The sequence below is a fragment of the Cyprinodon tularosa genome, unplaced genomic scaffold (assembly GCF_016077235.1).
Source record: "Cyprinodon tularosa strain WSP-4 unplaced genomic scaffold, ASM1607723v1 ctg33, whole genome shotgun sequence".
Taxonomy (NCBI): Eukaryota; Metazoa; Chordata; class Actinopteri; order Cyprinodontiformes; family Cyprinodontidae; genus Cyprinodon; species Cyprinodon tularosa.
The window spans coordinates 3,034,021-3,054,688 of record NW_024039041.1 but is presented as its reverse complement, the minus strand read 5'-3'; the positions used below and the strand labels follow the sequence as shown (position 1 = coordinate 3,054,688).

Sequence of the window (20,668 nt, the reverse complement as noted above, 5' to 3'; positions counted from 1 at the left end):
ACTGCACAATGAATTAGTGTGCATAAGGAAGAGGCTTTTATTTTGAAGGGTCCCTTTAGTCTTATTTTGAAAGTCTATCATGGATGTGTGTCAAGGGAAGGGTCATGCCCAGCAGTGATATAGAATCCATTTCTAAATATGAAATCACTGGTTTTCCATGTTATTGGGTGAATAGATGCTGTATTAGAGCATAAATGGGAGACTTTTATTGTGAAATTCGCTCTGGGGTATGTTGTGAAAAGGTCCTTAGAGTCTAATAGAATCAAGCTGGTAGAGTTTGGGTCATAATGCTGAGCCATTTGCATCAATTAATAGGCGAGTATAACATGGAGGCTTTTATTTTGTAGGGTCACTGGAGTCTTATTTTGAAAGTCTAGCAGGGTTGTGTGTTGAGAAAAGGATCAGACCCAGCAATGATACTTGATGACTTCCAATCGTTAAATCACTCTTTCCCCCTGTTATTAGGGCAGTAGATGAAGTGGCAATGGGAGGCTTTTATTTTGAAATTTGCTGTGGGGTGTGTTTTGAAAAGCCCCCTAGAGTCTAATTTTTAAAAAGTGGTTGAGTTTGGGTTATAATGTTCAGCCATATGCTGGGAAAAAAATATGAGTTTAATGTAGGGGCTTTTATTTTGTAGGGTCCCCGGCATCTTATTTTGAAAGTCTATCAGGGTTGGGTGTAAATGGAAGGGACATGGCCAGTAGTCATATTGTATCCATTTCCAAATGTTAAATCAGTGTTGTCTCCCTCCATTAGATTAAAATGTGCTGTTTAAAGTGGTGGAGGTAAAATCCTTTGAAGCACGGTTACCTTGACGACGTTAACGAGCCTGTCAGTGAGAGAGAGACATGCACATCACTTTCGTTCCTTTCCTCTCAGGCTTTTTTGAATGGGATTATCAGCTCCGAACAAACGAGTGCTGAAGACAAACCGTAAATGGTATCTAAAAAATTCTTTCAGTCTAAGCGACATCTATCCTTTGTCTCCAATTGGGGTAACTTTCATGGCTGTAGCTCATTCACAACCTTAATGGGAAGGAGGAATAAAAAGGTTTGAGAAATCCTGCTGGTCTCATTGAATAACATGGAGTTCCACGGTAGAGCAGAACTCTCAAAAGCAAAACTTTCCCTCCGAACAAACGACCAGTGAGCCAAAACCGTAATAGGTATTCAAAAAATTCTTTCACCGTGAGCATCAGCCATCTTTGGACTACAACTGGTGTAACTTTCATATTTCTACAATATTTGGTCTAGGCGTGGTGACGATGTAAAAAAGTGTATAATTGTCAAAATCTTGATTTTGAGGTTCGGACAGATTTGTTACCCCCGAACAAACCTTTTTCCTAGCTAAACGATAAAAGATATCGACACACTTCCTTCAATGTGAGTGCTAGGAAGGTCTGAGGAACAACTTCAGCAAGGCTCATGTTGCTACATCGAACGGTGCCCAAATGGGAGCGATACGAAAAAGTCTGTTGTTTTGAATTTTCAGTTCGGATTTTCAGAGAGCTCTCATTGGATTTCTATTGGGGAAGTGTGGACTTCTTCGTGGTCTGGGCCAAACTGTCGGAAAACCGTAAATGCCACACAGATGAGAGTTACATTTCCTGAATCCTGACAAAAATCCCTACGTTTTGATGTAAAATTTATCTAGATAGAGTAAAAAATGAGCGAGTGAGTTGAAGCTGTTCGGCATGAGTGAAATGTTTGAAAACGCTAGAGTGGCACACTCTAGCTGCTGAACATTCCGTCCATAGACTTCCATTATAAATTTGAAAATCTGTAAAAATTGTTTAAAAGTTTGAAGCTTCACTGAAGCAAAACTGTAAAAGTTAGCTGAAAGCCGAGTTAAACAGTAATAGCAGAAAGATACGGAAACATTTTAAAAGTTGAATGGTGTTTCTAGCTGAAAGTATGCTGAAGTAGTTAAAGGGCAAAGTAGCTGAAGATTTAGTGGAATTTTTGAAGTTTTACATGTATTTCAATGGGCCAAAAAAAGTCATAAAAAGCTAAATATTTAAAAAAGTATAATAGCTGAAGTTACCAAAAGTCATAGCACACTAGCCCAGAAGAAGCTGAACGTTTTGATACCAAATTTGTTGTAATCGGATGAAGTATGAAGGAGTTGAAAGAGTCCAAAAAACGTACGGAAAGTGGAATAATAATAATAATAATAATAATAATAATAACTAGAAAAAGCTGTTTCGGAGAAACATCAAAGTGGGAATGCTTTTGCTGAATGAAACAAGCTGAAATTAACTGCAGAACATATGAAAATGTGATAGGAAGTCATCAGAAAGTTCAAACTGCAGAAAACAATTGAATTATCTGAAGATTTTGTAGGGTAGAATCATTTGGCAGTAAAATTGCAGAAACAGACTCATCTTAAAAGCTGCACAGCCAAACCATACATGATATCAAAAAATGTCTTGAATGTGGGCACTAGAAGGGTCTTAATATAATGTCTCCCAAGTTTCTAGAAAAATGTATAAAGAAATTTTGAAGGGGGGTTTACCTACTTTCCAGAAACCTGTCAGGCGTGTTATGAATTAGCAGCAAACAGAAAAGATTAATTCCTGTCCAGAAACAGAGCAGAATGAAGCCAAAGTTCACAACATAGGCTGAAAAGTATGAAATTAACTGAAGTAGAAAAGAAATTACAAAGAAAAACTTTAATCTTATCTGGTTGAAGAAAAAATTAGTAGCTTAAGGATGGGAAGTAAAATGTTGAGGACGATGGTATTGAATAAGTATTAACATTTTGAAATCATATGTGGAAATGTCAAGACTTGGCAAAACAATTGGAAAATTATTTAAAATGTGTCGGTTGATCAGCATAAAGAAAACAGTGTCATCCTTAGAGGATTGAAAATCTACAAACCTATGTGCAAGACTGACCATGAGAAGCAGAGGAAGGACAGAGAGAGAAGCTTATAGAAAGAGAGCTAATACCACTTAAGGAGCTGAATTTATTTAAAAAATTGAACCTGCATGTTACGAGCCGCTGTGGTAATGAAAGCACCGTTGGCAGGCTTAGGCTGCATGTTACAAGGTTAGCAGATGCTTTATTACAGTATAAATCTTAGAACCTGATTAAGAAATATGCACTGAGGTGTGTGGTCCACAGGCCTTGGTAGTGTAATTTGAAGAAATTGGTTGACTTTGGGTCATAGCTACAAGCCATACGGCACAATGAATGAGTGTGCATAAGGAAGAGGCTTTTATTTTGTAGGTTCCCTTTAGTCTTATTTTGAAAGTCTATCATGGATGTGTGTCAAGGGAAGGGTCATGCCCAGCAGTGATATAGAATCCATTTCCAAATATGAAATCACTGGTTTTCCATGTTATTGAGTGAATAGATGCTGTATTAGAGTGTAAATGGGAGACTTTTATTGTGAAATTTGCTCTGGGGTATGTTTTGAAAAGGTCCCTAGAGTCCAATAGAAACAAGCTGGTAGAGTTTGGCTCATAATACTGAGCCATTTGCATCAATTAATAGGCGAGTATAATATAGAGGCTTTTATTTTGTAGGGTCACTGGAGTCTTATTTTGAAAGTCTAGCAGGGTTGTGTGTTGAGAAAAGGGTCAAACCCAGCAATGATACTTGATGACTTTCCAATCGTTAAATTACTCTTTTCCCTTGTTATTAGGGCAGTAGATAAAGTGGCAATGGGAGGCTTTTATTTTGAAATTTTCCATGGGGTGTGTTTTGAAAACCCCCTAGAGTCTCATTTTTAAAAAAGTGGTTGAGTTTGGGTCATAATGTTGAGCCATATGCTGGGGAAAAAAATATGAGTTTAATTTAGGGGCTTTTATTTTGAAGGGTCCCCGGAGTCTTATTTTGAAAGTCTATCAGGGTTGCGTGTGAAGGGAAGGGTCATTTGCCAGTAGTCATATTGTATCAGCTTCCTAATGTTAAATCAGTGTTGTCTCCCTCCATTAGATTAAAATGTGCTGTTTAAAGTGGTGGAGGTAAAATCTCTTTGAAGCACGGTTACCTTGACAACGCTTAACGAGCCTGTCAGTGACAGAGAGACATGCGCTTCACTTTCGTTCCTTTCCTCTCAGGCTTTTTTGAATGGGAATTTCAGCTCCGAACAAACAAGTGCTGAAGACAAACCGTAAATGGTATCTAAAAAATTCTTTCAGTCTAAGCGAGAGCTATCCTTTGTCTCCAATTGGGGTAACTTTCATGGCTGTAGCTCATTCACAGCCTTAATGGGAAGGAGGAATAAAAAGGTTTAAGAAATCCTGCTGGTCTCATTGAATAACATGCAGCACAATGGTAGAGCAGAACTCTCAAAAGCAAAACTTTCCCTCCGAACAAACGAGCGGTGAGCCAAAACCGTATTAGGTATTCAAAAAATTCTTTCACCGTGAGCATCAGCCATCTTTGGACTACAACTGGTGTAACTTTCATATTTCTACAATATTTTGTCTAGGCGTGGTGACGATGTAAAAAAGTGTATAATTGTCAAAATCTTGATTTTGGGGTTCGGACAGATTTGTTACCCCCGAACAAACCTTTTTCCTAGCTAAACGAAAAAAAGATATCGACACACTTCCTTCAATGTGAGTGCTAGGAAGGTCTGAGGAACAACTTGCACAAGGCTCGTGTTGCTACGTCAAACGGATCCCGAATGGGAGCGATACGAAAAAGTCTGTTTTTTTTTAATTTTCAGTTCGGATTTTCAGAGACCTCTCATTGGATTTCTATTGGAGAAGTGTGGACCTCTTCGTGGTCTGGGCCAAACTGTCGGAAAACCGTAAATGCCACACAGATGAGGGTTACATTTCCTGAATCCTGACAAAAATCCCTACGTTTTGATGTATAATTTATTTCAATTGAGTTAAAAATGAGGGAGTGAGAAGAATTTGTTCGGAAAAACCAGAACAGCTCAAAAGCTAGAGCACGCACTCTAGCAGTTGAAGAATTCCGTCCATAGACTTCCATTATAAATCTGAAAATCTTAAAATTTTCTTTTAAAGTTTGAAGCTTCACTGAAGCAAAATTGTAAAAGTTAGCAGAAAGCCGAGTTAAACGGTAATAGCAGAAAGATACGGAAACATTTTAAAAGTTGAATGGTGTTTCTAGCTGAAAGTATGCTGAAGTAGTTAAAGGTCAAAGATGATGAAGGTTTAGCTGAATTATGCTGAAATCTAAGAATTCTACATGCATTTCAATGGGACAAAAAAAAACGCAGAAAAAGCTGAATATCGCGAAAACTACAAAAAATATCTTTACCAAAAGACATAGCAGAATTCTCCTGAACAAGCTGAACGTTTTGATACCAAAATTGTTGAAATCAGTTGAAAACTGCGGGACTAGTTAGAGTCAGAAAAATTAAAAGTGAAAAACAATAAGTGGGAATGCATAAGCATTCCCACTTGATTATGTCTTTAACAACTTGTTCATCACTGAGTTCTTCTTAATTCTTTTTATTCTATTTTTTTCAGTTTTTATTTTTTTTCCTTAGTAATCAGGGGTGAAGCTAGATGGGGGGACCAGGGGGGGGGGCTATGGTCACTTTAAGCCAATCACTAACTACGGTTCCATTACAAATAAGTGAAAAACTTTGATATTTTACTAAATTTGAAAAGTTTGGTATTTCCATGTAATAACGAATATGATTAATGCACTTGAATACATTTGTTTACGCAAAAGCTCTGAAAAGAGCATGACAGCGGCGGATATAAACACATGGAATATATCCATATTTCAGGCACGGCTCTAGTGGCCGGCATCATCCACCAACAACTGTTCCTGTTACCGGTACGTCTTTCCACAAGGTGGTTAGATCCATCTTCAGATCACTTGACTCTTGGATGTGAAAAAAAGTGTTTCATTTGTAGTTTTATTTTTGTAAAATCTAAGTATTTTGATATGGCCGAAATACCACCGAAACGAAGTGTGAAAACTTTTCACTGAAAATATAGATTTTTTTTTTTTTTCAAAATTGCAGTGTTTCCATTTTGGAAATTCTTTCTCTTAACTACAATTTATGCAATTCGATGGTTAATGGAAATGCATCTATTGGCCACCATGTGGACATAATTCACAAGCAATTCCCCTCTAAACCAGAGGGTGGAAGCAGTGATACTCTCAGTTGGAATGTTGTAACTAATTTGACATTTTAATTGTTTTCATATTGATGCTACATTCAGACTGCACGAGTTAGAGGCAGCAGAAGCAGCTAGTTTACATGCAAAGTTAACGGTTGACGAGTATCTTGGCGCAGCAAAAGGTCCTGCAGCGCGTTTCGAGCAGTGGGAGCAGGGCGTCTGAGCAGCTGAAGCAATGCGTCATAAGCTTCTGCGCATCTGACGCATGAGATCAAAAACAGCAGCTGCTGGAGTAGGAAAAATGTTACTTTTGCTGCACGATGCGCCACTTCAACCAATCAGAGGAGCTGATCTGGGAGCTGGCAGGGAGATGGATCTGATGCAGATCGCTATGATCACTCCACTGAAACAGTTTATTAATGCATAAATGAGCCTAAAATGTCAAAACCTACAGGCAAAATATGTTCGATTTAATTATTCTGGTGCCTGCAGTTTGGATTACACATGAAAAATGCCTTCCAGCCACAGCAAACAGTAGTGGTAAACGCCATTGAACACAGGAGCAGCAGAAGCATCAGACGCATCTGGACAAACTTTACTGGAGCTGCTTCAGGGGCATCAAAGCTTCCCTTGATGTGCGTCTGACCGCAGTGCTTTTTTGCTGCTTCCAGCGCTTGTGGTCTGAACGTAGCATGACAGTAAACCAACAACCAAAATACAGTAGTTAATTACTTTTAGGCATCCCCTAAGTCGGTCTTAGAGGGCCTCTGTCCTGCAGGTTTTAAAGGTTTCCCTGAATCTGCACAGCTGATTTTCATTGATAGCTGATAAACAGGCTTTTGCTGAACTGCAATCATTAGAATCAGCTGTGCTAAAGCAGGGAAACCTCTAAAACCTGCAGGACAGCAGCCCTTGAGGACCGACTTTGGGGATGCCTAACTCACATCAATATACTAACAAGACAGATGATAAAGAAAGAATTAAGATTTTAGAGCTATTTGTTGTCTTGTATGGGGTGGAAGAGAAAGTGATGCTTCTCTGCAAGTCATGTTGGGAGTCTTTAAGGTAATTAGAGATAAATAACTAAACTTATTTAATATATTTATTGCCTCTGGGGGGAAAAAAATCCTTAAAGTAAATTTTCAAGTTATGGACGGACTTTATGTAATGTGGGTTTAAGACCATGCTACCTGTTCTTCTGCCATTGTGTGAATGAAATCGCCCAGATACACCCTGGTCTATATTTCTGTCATTTGATGGCTCCTCTACTTCTTATAAACTTTTAAAACTGATTTTTGCAACTCTCAGCCATTTTCAAAGCATATACAGTGAGAGCTGAGCTAGCTTAAACCAAAGCTAACCAGATACATGAACAGTAGAAGTGCGCATGCACAGCAAAACCATGCCAATATGTAAGAAGATCACCCAGAACTCAAAGCCAAAAGATTTTCCTCTATACCCTTTTTATTTATTAGCAAAAGTTTATTTTTATTTGAGAAATAATAATGTTGTGCTCATTCATTTTCCTGTTGGTACAGGGAACTTTTTGTGTGTAATAGTAATTAATCGTACTCACAAAGAGAGTCTTTCTGCATCTCCTGAGTGAGGTAGGACCGTTTGGTCAGACAGTGCAGGTATCGCTCCAGGACGTACCAGCACATCTCGTAGTAAAACGGGAAGCGGAATTTGGAATGAACCTGAGGAAAGACGAATTTATGAACTCAGATTCCTTTTGCAATGCTACGTTTTTTAAACAAACCTCAATAATTGATATGTGTGTGTGGAAAGGAAGAGGGCTCACAGGAACATTTATTTTTATACATGGTCGGTTATAAATCCAGACAAAACAGAAGACAGTCTAAGAAACAGTTGTTATGTTGCATCCTAAGCAGACAATACTTTGAACATTTAAGACACATATGCAAATAGCACAGACTGAAAAGTTGCTTTAAAAAAGGTTGTTTTATTTTCTTGAATGTTTAAAATGATTTCGTCTTGTGAAGAAACCAAAACATAAAACAAAAAGACAACAATTATTTTCTCATTTTAAAACTGAACTTCAAACATTTCTTTTACCCCATAATTAATCTATGGTTCACAGAGTTCACTGTATCATTGTGCAGGTCAGGTTTTTCTCCGGCACTCCAGAGTGCAGACTCCTACCTTTGTCCTGTTCTCTATCTCATGGATGGTAAACTGCATAGGGATGTTAAAGCTGTGCAGAATGTTGCCTCCAAACACTAGTGTGTCCACAGGAGTGTAAACCGCATGGATCCATCCTAAATTAGCAAAAAGCAATAAAAATCTATAAGGAAGGCTGAAATTGTCTAAAAGCATGATGTAATAGACATGTCTACCATGGATGGATGCATGGATGGACTGATTGGTTGATTGATTGATTTTATATATTCTATTGATTAGTTTTTTTCATACAGAGAAAATACAGTAATTTAACTCCAGATTACACGTTGCATAGAAATCTAGCAGATACCGTACAGTAACAACTAAAGGTGCCCTTTCTTATTTAACTGCTGACTGATCTGTTTCTCCTGCCAACTTAAAGACCACTATGCCAGCTCACCAGACGGGATGAAGAAGGTGTATCCTTGTTTAAGCTCCACTCTCTGACATCCATCAGCTCGGTCTCCCAGGAAGATGTCGCTCTGTTTGCCTGAAAGGACCCAGTCCTCATACAGTGCAAGGTTATATGGGGTTGGAGGCACAAGCCAGAACACCTGACAATAAGAAGTGTTTTTTACTGCAAAGGATTTTGCTCACATTGAAAAATCTTAGTTTAGGCATTGATGTGATATAACTTTATTAGAAAAAAAAAAAAAAAAAACTAAACAGACATACTTTTAGTCCTTTGAATACATGATACCAAACTGAAGTTCCTCCGAAATCGATGTGAAAGTCTGTGTAGCAGCCCTTCACGCTCATCAGACAGTATCTGAAAGGAAATAAAAGAATTAAAATACACACAAAAGCTGTTCAAATAATAAACCTATTCACCACTTTGAAGTAAGGAGAAAGGTTAGTAAAGTATTTTCTGCAATATAAAGCGCACTTAAAAGCATTTAATTTTCTCAAAAAAAGTCAGTGCACCTTATACATTGATACTTCTGGTTGTGTTCGCTGACTTCGAATACATTTGGTGTGGTACGCCACTTTGCTAAACTACAAAGCACAGCACAGCATTGCAGCGTTACAGCTACTGTAGTCAGGAGCATCACTAACACACAATGTGCTTCATCATAATATTACAGCGTGTGTATACGGACCCCAAAATCCATCTGTCAAAACTTAAAACGTTAGGCTATCAATCACGCAGTATAACACTGCAATAGAGATGGTCCAAGAGAATAAAACACAATGAATCAATGGTACCGGAGAAGGGAAGTAAGATGATGACCTGCGCCTTATAGTCCGGTGCTTCTTTTATATGAAAAAAGTTAAATAACAGAACCTAAACCTATATTGCCGAAAATATGGTAGTAGAAAAAAAAACACTATCCCAAGATAGAAAACAGCGCAGAGGCACAACAGTAGAAAACGGGGAAATATTGAGCCTGAGGGAGAAATTATTACTGATTTAGCTTCAGGACAAAGGCTCTAAAAACACAACTACTAGAGTGGAAACAGGAAAAGAAACAATTTCTTAAAAAAATATGAAAAGATTATTTCTCTGTGGGTAGTAACTAGTTACATTTACTCAAGTAAATCATTTTAGGGGTAGTTTCAAAGCATTGTACTATTTACTTTTAATTGAGTAAAAATAAGATAAAGTACCCCTAACTCTTACTTATGGAAAATATCTGGCTACTTCACTTATTGTAAGTATACAAGCCCATTTAAAACAAACATCTACCAGAGACACACTTTCCTTAACTTTTTCTTTTTGGTTTAATGTTAGTTTAAATCTGCTGTGTCTGACGCATCATGTGGAGGTCAATTAAAAATGCAGTAAAAATATACTGTAATTTGTCCCATTCAAACATACCATAACTATTGATTTTATACGTTTTATAACTCAAAAAATATATTGTGAAGAAAGTTAATTCAACTTACATTTTGCAATGTGTAATTACTGTATGTGTTTGCATATGACTTTATATTTTTATTTCACTTTGGTAAAGCAATAAATCCCTTTTTGCAATCCTTGGTCGTAAGCTTATCAGTTACTTAAATATAGAGTAGCCTTTTTTTACCAAATATTTTTTACAATTACTTGAGTCATTTCTTTAAAGATTACTTTTTACTTTTACCTGAGGAAAAATATGAAGAAGTAGTGCTACTCTTATTTCAGTATCATTTTTGGATTCTCTACCCAACTCTGTCTGAGTTATAAAGTGACATTTTGATAAGAAAAAACTAAACGTCAAATGTTTCATATATTTGAAAAACATCTAGTATTAACCAGTTAAAAACAATTTGGTAAGTTACACATGTTGAAAAGGTGTAAACATTGGTTCTAGTGTTATTTTAGATTTTCTGTGAGTTGTAATATTTAGCTCATAATATGTATGTTCCGATTTTGAAGACCTTCCAAGAGAAAGGGGCCTGAGTGTAACAATAATAAATTAGAAACATATGCTAATTCAAAATTGAACTTTTATCAACTTCAGGGTGAAAAATGAAAGTAGTTCTCAGTTTGTTAGCCTGTTTACTTACCAGAGTGTTTTTGTTTTCGTTATCAATCTACATGCACCTAAACTTGTCGTGTGACATTGTAATTTTCCACCTAGACAAATGATTTAATCATTTTAAAGACTTGCCTTGCAGCTTTCTTAGTTCATTGTACCTTTCAAATAAATTTGCATAATTAAGGTTATTTAAACTTTGTACTGTACGGTCTTTTTTTTTTTTTGCTTATTCTTAATAAGACAAAATTTCCATCTGTCTATGAATGAATGAAAAATAGCAACCTGGCTAATTGTAAAACATTTACAGCAGCATTAATGAAACTAAATTCTCTGTGTCGAAAAGAGCAATAAATTTAAATTAAACTCTACATCTATGAGGCCTTGTTTTTTGACAGCCCGCAGTTATGAATTATCCCTGTTTTATCTTAACTTTTTAAAACACACATAGTTTCCTTAAACTTTTCTATACATTTTTTCTCTTAAAAAAACAGCTAATGGAGTGATTTCAGAAACTTTTACCTTTGCACCTTGGGGTATTTCATCTCTGAAATAATGTTGGTGGCTTCTGTTTGGCTATGCCTCAGATCAGGAGGCCACATGTTGTCCACCCAATCAACCTGATCCACCTGTAAACAAAAGTAAAATGGGACCTTTAAGCTTAAAAAACATCTCCTTTGCCATTAGATGTCTGCACCTCTCTAAAGTCTATCACTATTTCAACATGTGTTTGCTAAGTTGCGATTACCACTGTGGGCCGCTTGATGAGATGCTCCAGCTTAGTGTGGCTGAACTCTAAGCTTATGACATTGAAGAGCTTGTCGCGCTCTTCCTCTGGTGTCTCGTAATAACGGACAAACTGAGCCATGCTCATTTCAGAGCCTTTTTGAGTGCTGACGTCCATGACATCCACAGACCTGCGACTTCCTGGTAAGAAAAATAAATAAATTAGCCATATCATAACTGACAACAATCCTTTCTAAAGCATTGATTGTAGGTTCTTGTTCTAAAAAAAAACATGCAACTCTAACAAAAAAATAGATTTACTGTGGAAGAAATTAGTTTTAAAAAGCTATGTAGTACATAAATTACTGATAACTGAAATACTGCATATAAATGTGTTTTTAAATGCATATTTTAGGTTGACATGTAAGGAAATGAAATAAATCAGCCACTATTTTAGATTTCTATAGGGTATGAATATGACATTACCCAAAGGCCCAATTACCTGAGCCAGACTTCAAAATGAAAAAAGAAAACAAATGAAGAAAACATGCCAATTTAAGACAAGCAGAAATGCATTAGTTCTAACAATTCAGAACATAGCTGCTTATAACTATTCATAGTCCTATAGTGACTAAAAAGTAAAAAAAAAATAACCTGCAACACACTAAATTACACAGAGTTCATTTTATTCTGTCATGCGCATTGAGAATGACAGCAAAAAAAAAACTGAAACGTTATAACCTTTTTGCTAGTGTTAGATTACGCTGCTGTATAATAATAATAATAAAAAGGGGACTTATCAATGTGTGTGTGCATCATTACAAGTGTAAGAAAATGTTTAGGGTTCAACTCATCTGCTCAGGTATAAAAAAACTTAAAGGTATAGTGGAGGATGTTCTTTTTCCGGATGGATCATCAAAATAAGTGGTCCTTCTAATTGTCAATCATTCTGGTGATAGGTTTACGTAAGGCCGTCCTACATGCTTGTCCCCATTTTCACTTACCAGTTGTGAGTGTGCATGAGGAGAAATGGGCTTGTGCATGCTCTCGCATCCGTTTAGTAGTCGTTCCCTCTCAGGAGCAGGTACAGGGTTGTGCATGTGCTTTTTTTTTTTAAGTGGAGAGGGCGGGTCTTTTCAAAAATTTGCAAAATTCCTCCACTATACCTTTAAAAGGATCCTCAAAGTGTCATTCCTAGCGTTCCCCACAAGATGGGCTGATGGGATCAGAATTAAAATCAAAATCAAACTGTATAAACTTCAAAACCAGAAACTAAAAGAAAAAAGCCAAAAATCAATAATGACTTTATATCCTGAAAGGAGGTCAAAGGTCAACACAACTATAGGACCATAGCTGACCACTGTACTTTTATTCAGGTTTCAAACATTTTATTTTCATCTCAGCATCATATTTAAAATACATAAACAAATGTATTATGTAAAGGATACCTCTCTGTATTTTAAAATATAATAATTAAATGCTTCCATTTCGTACTAATTTAAATAAAAAGAAAATATAAATTTAATAATCATTTATCATGCTTCTAATCTAATTATCAAATTTTTTTGGGCAAGTCTGCAGTGATTTCTTCTTTTTTAAATCAAGCAAAAGAAGGTATTGTAAATAACCAAACGCTTCAATTTTATGGTGGCCATTTCAACGTCTATAAAACGAGTTTAGACTTTTAAATAACTTTACCAATCTTTTTTTTTTTTTCGAAAACATGGTAAAATATGTCAAATCTGCGATTACCATATGAACATGGTGGTATTTGTTGCTTTCCACTTACCAACTAATCCTTTTATTTCACTGACTGTGAATTCCGGATCAGGCATTCTGCAAACACGCAGAGTAAAAATAGAAAAATAATCTCATCAGGGAAGCATGTCTGACAATGAGAAACATTTTAACAACATCTGTTTGCACATATTGTCCTCTATACTGCAGCAGTCCTTTCATCACACCAGTAAAAAAAAAAACACACAGGAACAAACCAAAGAGAAAAAAAAATCTAAAATACTGCTGAGATGAGAGCGCTTGGCTGTTTTAACCAGCCACTTATCATAATTCAACTTTATTGATTTCACACTGAAAAACTTTACCTCGGAATTTAACCCATCCCCTTGGGGAGCAGTGGCTGCCATTGCGTGGCGCCCGGGGAGCAGTGTGGGGTTAAGTGCTGTGGGGATCAAACCAGGTGCTTGCAACCTTCTCAGGGCACAGGCATACTTCTCTAACCACTAGGCCAACACTCGCCTAACTGAAGCAATAAAACTGGATCACCTCAAATCACAAGTACGACCACAATGGGTCAATATCAGTCAAAATGTAAAAATCTAAAAGAAAAGTCTCTTCCATACTAATTTTCTAGAGATGAAAAGTTTGCTTCTCACACAAATAGACCCAATCAGAAAGGTGAACGACGACACACATTCATAAAATTTGAGTCGTTCAACTGAGACTTCTTGGTTTTCTCCATTTATAACCATGAATCCCAGACATCCTTTCTGGCAATTACCTCATAATAATAATAATTGAACTTTTTTGATCTCACACTGGAGAAATTAACTCTCTGCATTTAACCCATCCTCTTGGGGAGCAGTGGGCTGCCACTGTGCAGCGCCCGGGGAGCAGTGTGGAGTTAAGGGTCTTGCTCAGGGACCAAGATTGCAGGCTGTGGGGATGGAACCGAGTACTTGCAACCTTCTCAGAGCACAAGCGCACTGCTATAACCCACTAGGCCAACACCCCCCTCTCCAAACACACTACACACTATTTTTATGCCTTAAATAAATAGAACAGCATTTAATGTGAATAATCTATACGCATATGGGTGTTTCTGTACTATGCTGATGAAGATTCTCAGTCATCCAGGTCATAGCCATTCCGTAAAAGTTTAAAAAACAATCCACTGGACTTGGTTTCCAAGATTTGAAGACGTTTCACTTCCCCTCCAGGAAGCTTTGAATTGAGAAAGCTTCCCGGAGGGGAAGTGAAACGTCTTCAAATCTTGGAAACCAAGTCCAGTGGATTGTTTTTTAAATTTTTACGGAGTGTTTCTGTACTGCTTCTGATTGAAATAGCTACGCAACTCCAAATTAAAATATAGATTTAGTTGTTTTTTTATAAAAAGACTATAAAGGGTTGAAAGAAATGTTTGAATGTGTGCAGTTTAGTCTGTTAATATAACAGGTTTAAAAATGATGAACTTCATTAAAAACTGAAATAACTCACCTTATCCCTAATCCATCTTTCTCTTTAAAAATAAGTGGTATCCTGAGGGCCTCCCTTTGCACATATTCATAAGTGAAATCTGCAAGACAGGATTTATTTTATTTTCCAAATCCAAATCTTTACCTGTGAAGACATTCATATTATTTAAAAAACAGCATTGGGCATTTTCTTTGTTTCAAATATATAATCTCAGACCCCACTCATATTCTTTACTCAGTATGCTTTTCTTGATTGAAACGCTATAGGAACTCATTTGTTCCGCTTTTCATTAAGGCAATAAACAGTATCAAGCACTAAATTATGGAATAGGCAATGGTAATTACAAATTTAAACTAAACTGACATGCTTTTTTTGTTTGTTTATTCATTGTGTCACATAAACAGATTTTTTTTTAAAGGGTTTTTAAACATTTTTTATTGCGAATTTAATGTAACATGCTTCCTTATGTATTTATTAATTGTCTTATAATGGAATTTTTATAGCAGTGTTTTTATGTGTGAATGCAGAGTGACATAGTTTCCTTTGGGACAATAAAGTTAATCGTATCTTATGACGTATGAAGACGTGTTTTTACCTCTTCCCTTCATTATGTGGACAAACTCTGAGCTGTAAGAGTCACTGGAGAGTTTTTCCTCCACGCTGAATCCTCTGATGTTCACCATCTCCTCCACGTCGGACAGGTCTTCGTTCTCATCGTACATCCTCCGGCAGATGGAGCGCTGCCATTGGAGAATGGCATTATTTACATGACAAAAAAAACAGCGTGAAAAAACCCCACTCTCCTCCACAGATGGTCGCTAAATAATAGAAGGGGGGTGGGTGAATGTTTAGGTAACTTTAACTCTAAGGTTGGATTATTTAATATTTTATATTCCTAATGATGTCATCGCAGCAGAACAATTCTTAAACATATCTTCTCGCTCCAGTCATTTTTTAATTGCTTTGCTCCAACTTTCCCAGCCTCTATAAGCTGATGTTTTCAGTTGGAAGCGTTAGCTAAGCTAACCCTGTGTCTCTCCTCATGCTAACGCAAAGGACGCTACGCACCAGCCTCCGTCCACTTTCTCCGTCCGGAGACTGAGCCATCCTCTCTTCGGGTCGTTTTCCAGCCTCTCGGTTTCAGGGAAGCATTCTTTCGTAGTAAAGTTAAGGAGGCACTTAGCACGCTTTACGCTTCAAAACAAGGGAACCATGTTTTTGTGTATGACGTCATGGCCAGGAACCAAAACATTGTTGGACGACGTCACATGTCACACCCCTGCTTTTTTTTTTTTTTTTTTGGTTTTTTTTTTTTTTTACAAACAATAAATAGTTGGCTATAAACCATAAAGTTGTTTTTTTTTAAGTATAAAATCTGCTTTGTTTTAAGAGTCGAGTTGCAATATTTCATATTAAACAAGCAGAATGTATTACATTATTACTATGTTGACATGTGGATTTTGTTTGGTTTATATTATGAGGAAAATATTCCTAATTGTTTGTATTTTTTTATTTGTTAAACTCATGTCAGTTATCCACACATTTTTATAAGGGTGGCCAGGCAATAACCACTGAGGGGTGGCCGATAGTTGATAGTCGCCAGAACCTCAGGGTCAATCTACAATAGGAAAATGAATGGCCACAGCATCCATATTTTTTTAATAAAGACAAACTATACTTTCCTACAACCTTTGCTGACAAAAATACGAATAAATATTTAAACATCTGTGCTTTCTAGATAGCAGGTATAGTGGATACAATTCTTTGAGGTTTGAGTTTTGGGCGAACATCTTTTCTGTTGTCATTACTTACCTACTTTTATCAATAATCATTCTGCATAAAATTGATATTTACATGTACTAATATCTACATAAATTGATTATTTAATACAATTTATTAAAATAGGGCTGCTTAGTGGAACAGTGGGTAGCACTGCTGCCTTGCAGCAAGAAGGTTTCGGGTTTGATTTCCCGCTCAGGGAGTTTGCATGTTCTCCCCTAAGCATGCGTGGGTTTTCACCGGGTACTCCGGCTTCCTCCCACAGTCCAAAAACATGACGCTTGGGTTAATTTGGTTGTTAAATTCTCCTTAGGTGTGAGTGTGTGTGTGAATGGTTGTTTGTCCTTTTTGTCTCTGTGTTCCCCTGCGATTGACTGGTGACCTGTCCAGGGTGTACCCCACCTCTCACCTATTGACAGCTGGAGAGAGGCACCCGCAACCCTCGCAACCCCACTTGGGATTAAGCGTGTCAGTAAATGGGTGGATGGATGGATTGATAAAATAGTTATTTATCAATAATTTTACTGTAGAGATGACCTGCAGAGACACATCATTTTCTCTTTTCCACATAAAACACAAAATCTACTTCTGAAAAGAGCATGAATTCTGTACTTATGATCTTTAATGTTAGTATATTAATGTGCATAATTAACCACAGTGTTTTTCTTGTCAAGTAATTGTTAATATATGAAAAATGTAAATGTTTTGAATATTCCACTTGAGAGTATTACTGCCGCCAGCATCTGTATTAGAGTGGATGAAAAAATGTTAGGGGTGGCCAATGATTGGCTAAGGCCCTGGCCCCCCATCTAGATCCGACCCTGTATCCACCTCTAAAATTAAACTAAATCCACAAAATACAAGTATCTTATTTTAGTATGGACCTTTGCCCAAAGAAGTTAAACTTTTTTACTTTTTTTTTAATATTTCGTTTGCAAGTCTTATTTTATTATAAATTAGCCTCATGTTAGATTTTTGCTTTGCAAATTCATACTTGTTTATTTCTTGGCTATCACCTCATTTCCATACCAAACACCTGCATTGCCCAACGAGCAATGTTAGACATGAATAATACATGCTTTCATGTCTCACCACAATTAAGATTTATTAGTTTTAAAAATATATACCGGTATGTGATTTGAACTTCTGATGCATTTATCCATCCATGCATCCATTTTCTGACACGCTTATCCCTGCTGGGGCATGAGTGGTGCTGCTGCCTATCCCCAGCTGTCTATGGGAAAGAGGCAGGGTGCAACCTTGACAGGTCGCCAGTCTATCGCAGGGCAACACAGAGACAAACAACCATTCATGCACACACCCACACATAAGGAGAATATAAAGAAGTCATGTTTTTGTACTGTGGGAGGAAGCGGACTACCCGGAGAGAACCCACACATGCTCAGGGAGAATAAGGCCCAGGAATCCCACCTTCTTGCTGCAAGGCAGCAGTGCTACCCACTATGACACTGTGCATCCCGCTCTATGTTTTGCTTTACAGAATTCAAAGATTTCCCCATTGTATAGAAACACCTTCACAATTAGATGGTTTGTTGTCAACCTAACATCTGCGATTCTCAAATAGAATCCAAAGTCTAATGAAAACTGTGTTTTGGTGACTGATTAAATCTGATGTACCAATGCCCCATTATTTCTTTCATTACTCCAGACAAAACTCGGGATATCATCCCTGATCTGGAAAAGAATAGCTTTACACAAAAATACAAAAGTTGCATCCAATGTCATTGATCCATCCATGAGTGTGGATCTCTTGCTACACAATCCTCTTGAGGCTGCAGGTATCTCAACTACCTGTGTTCTTGTTTTCTATCACACCATTTCTTTCCATTCAGTTCTAAATTACAGTATCATTTTTTTTTATTCTTTATAAACACTAAAAATGACTAACTCAATATTTTAAGTTCAGAGACATTTTATATCAGAATGGCCAAATGATTCGGATCAAAAAACATTTTCCTTATAAACACTAAAAAATACTTTTTAAACAAGTTAAGGATGTCTTGAAAAGTTTCCAACATCATTTTTATTGGTTTTATTAAACATAGCCACTCTCTTAGAGGCTTAGGTGTGAATCGTTGTCTTTGAAGATTAACAGAACAAATAAATGTTTCAGCTTGCAAAGGCACCGGATTATTGTCTAACTCAATTTTTTTTAAGTTCAGAGACATTTTATGTAAGAATGAGGCACCTGTTAAAAAAAAAAAAGACTCAGCCAAATGATTCGGATCCCGGAAAAGATTCTGAATTCACAGACCGTTCATCGGCGGATGTTGTTTCGCGTTGTATTGTGGGTAATTTAAGGTGCGAAAACAGATCAACACGCTGAAGGAAGACTGTGTGACAAAAAAGAGCTTCCGCAGTTTACAGTAAGCATACGAATCTAAATCCTTTTTATGGAGACTTAATTGAACGTTTTTTCTTTTCTGTCTTGTGGCGCGAGGTTACCACTGAGTTGCGCCGGTCGGCCGGTGATTTGATAATTAGCGCAACATGAGTTTAAGCGAGCATTCACTGCAAGCCTTGTCCTGGAGGAAGCTGTACCTGAGTCGAGCCAAACTGAAAGCTTCGAGTCGGACATCAGCTTTGCTCTCCGGATTTGCTATGGTAAATTGAACTCATTGTAATAATTAGGCCAATGTAGATCGCGTGATTTGCAATGCATTCTGCTTCTCTTTTCTATAAGGTTGCCATGGTGGAAGTGCAGCTGGATAACAGTTACCCATACCCACCTGGACTCCTCATCGCCTTCAGTGCCTGCACCACTGTGCTGGTTGCTGTCCACCTGTTTGCTCTGATGGTCAGCACCTGCATTCTGCCCAACATAGAGGCTGTCAGCAACGTGCACAACCTCAACTCTGTGAAGGAGTCTCCTCATGAGCGGATGCACAGACACATTGAGCTGGCATGGGCTTTTTCAACGGTCATTGGCACTTTGCTCTTCCTCGCCGAGGTGGTTCTGCTCTGCTGGGTCAAATTTTTACCCATTAAGCCAGACAAATCCAACAACAACACAGTCTCCTCTGGCATGGCTGCTGCTCTCACCTCTACTTTCATTATGGTTCCCTTTAGTTTAATCTTCATAGTCTTTGCAGTGCATTTTTATCGCTCGTTGGTCAGCCACAAGACCGACAGACAGTTTCAGGAGCTGGAGGAGCTGTCTAACCTAACCAGGCTTCAAAATGAGCTGGACAACAGGGGAGAATCATCCATTCTACAATCACCAAGCTCACAGTTCCCATAGAAAAATGTACATATTTGTTTTTGGAACTACAAGACAGGACACAATTTTGGATCTGGATTTTTCCATAAAACCTTTACCTTTTTATAGTTTTTTTTTTTTTTTTTTTTTTTTTCAGAAGACACTGGATCTTACTGTGAACTCATAAATGTGCCATAATGCATGTAGATGGGAATCACAAAGTCCTTAATAGGATTTTAGCTTATTAGATTTCCATCAGCCAAAGTGGATATCTTGTTTTCTTCTAAGTTTGACCTGCTGTGTTTGATTTTATTGTTTTTGCACAAAAAAAGTGTATGCATATGTATGTGTATATATATATATATATATATATATATATATAACATAAGAAGGAAAATATACTGAACGATACTTGATTTTGGTTGCAGTTACAGAGACAACTGGAAATGAAGGAACAAGGCGCTTTGGTTTATATGCGTTTAGCCCAAAGGTTTTGTGAATATTTGATGCATTGGTACGAAAGCGATTCAATTCTTTTCACCATTTGACCTTTAGATCACAGATTAGACATCATTTTCTAAGTAACTAATGCATCTTATCTTGGCAGACATTTCATTGTTGGACTCATTTTTGTTGCCTTACTGCATTTATTAATTGCTCTCCAAAAAGCACATATTCTTTCTTGGTTATTGCACTGATGTGTGTTTGAAACACAGCTTTTTAACATTTATGTGTGTTTTTAAAGGCAATGTTCTGACGGTATTTGAACTGGTTTCTGTTTGTGTTGACTAACAATCTGCCAACCTTACAGTGTTATCAGAGTTCTGACATTATTGTGTTTTAATAAACACCTTTAAACTAAGCAGGATTCAAATGTGTTTGTCAAACACTTATAGTTTCATACTTGTCAAGCTAATCAAAACATGCCAATCAAGATGCCTCCATTTAAACACAGCTATCTCTTGTATGATTTCATGATTGCATATGATTTTATTGCTAATATCTAAGTAATTTCTATACCGGCATGT

At 37.1% G+C, this 20,668-nt stretch overlaps 2 protein-coding genes across 3 annotated transcripts in view; one reads left to right on the top strand and one right to left on the bottom strand.

Annotated features, from left to right (window-relative positions):
• LOC119789003 (lysine-specific demethylase 2B) overlaps positions 1–15,895 on the bottom strand; it is a 35,490-nt gene extending 19,595 nt beyond the window's left edge. For both annotated transcript variants that reach the window (XM_038293736.1, XM_038293737.1), the window contains exons 1-10: positions 15,710–15,895; positions 15,237–15,381; positions 14,663–14,741; positions 13,218–13,264; positions 11,451–11,629; positions 11,225–11,331; positions 8,919–9,012; positions 8,644–8,797; positions 8,226–8,341; positions 7,639–7,759 (exon numbers count right to left, since the gene is read on the bottom strand). In XM_038293736.1, coding sequence (XP_038149664.1) covers positions 7,639–7,759; positions 8,226–8,341; positions 8,644–8,797; positions 8,919–9,012; positions 11,225–11,331; positions 11,451–11,629; positions 13,218–13,264; positions 14,663–14,741; positions 15,237–15,381; positions 15,710–15,748 — 1,081 coding nt within the window. In that variant the 5' untranslated portion in view covers positions 15,749–15,895. The remainder of the gene's footprint in view (positions 1–7,638; positions 7,760–8,225; positions 8,342–8,643; positions 8,798–8,918; positions 9,013–11,224; positions 11,332–11,450; positions 11,630–13,217; positions 13,265–14,662; positions 14,742–15,236; positions 15,382–15,709) is intronic.
• A 2,813-nt stretch (positions 15,896–18,708) lies between these two features.
• orai1b (ORAI calcium release-activated calcium modulator 1b) lies at positions 18,709–20,502 on the top strand. The gene is made up of 2 exons (XM_038293614.1): positions 18,709–19,045; positions 19,125–20,502. The coding sequence occupies exons 1-2, from the start codon at positions 18,932–18,934 to the stop codon at positions 19,680–19,682; spliced, it is 672 nt and encodes a 223-aa protein (XP_038149542.1). The 5' UTR covers positions 18,709–18,931; the 3' UTR covers positions 19,683–20,502.
• Positions 20,503–20,668: the final 166 nt, after the last annotated feature.

Coding starts and splice junctions, on each gene's coding strand:
- orai1b (XM_038293614.1), top strand. CDS start 18,932: ATGAGTTTAAGCGAGCATTCACTGCAAGCCTTGTCCTGGAGGAAGCTG. Junction 19,046..19,124: donor TGCTCTCCGGATTTGCTATG/GTAAATTGAACT, acceptor CTTTTCTATAAG/GTTGCCATGGTGGAAGTGCA.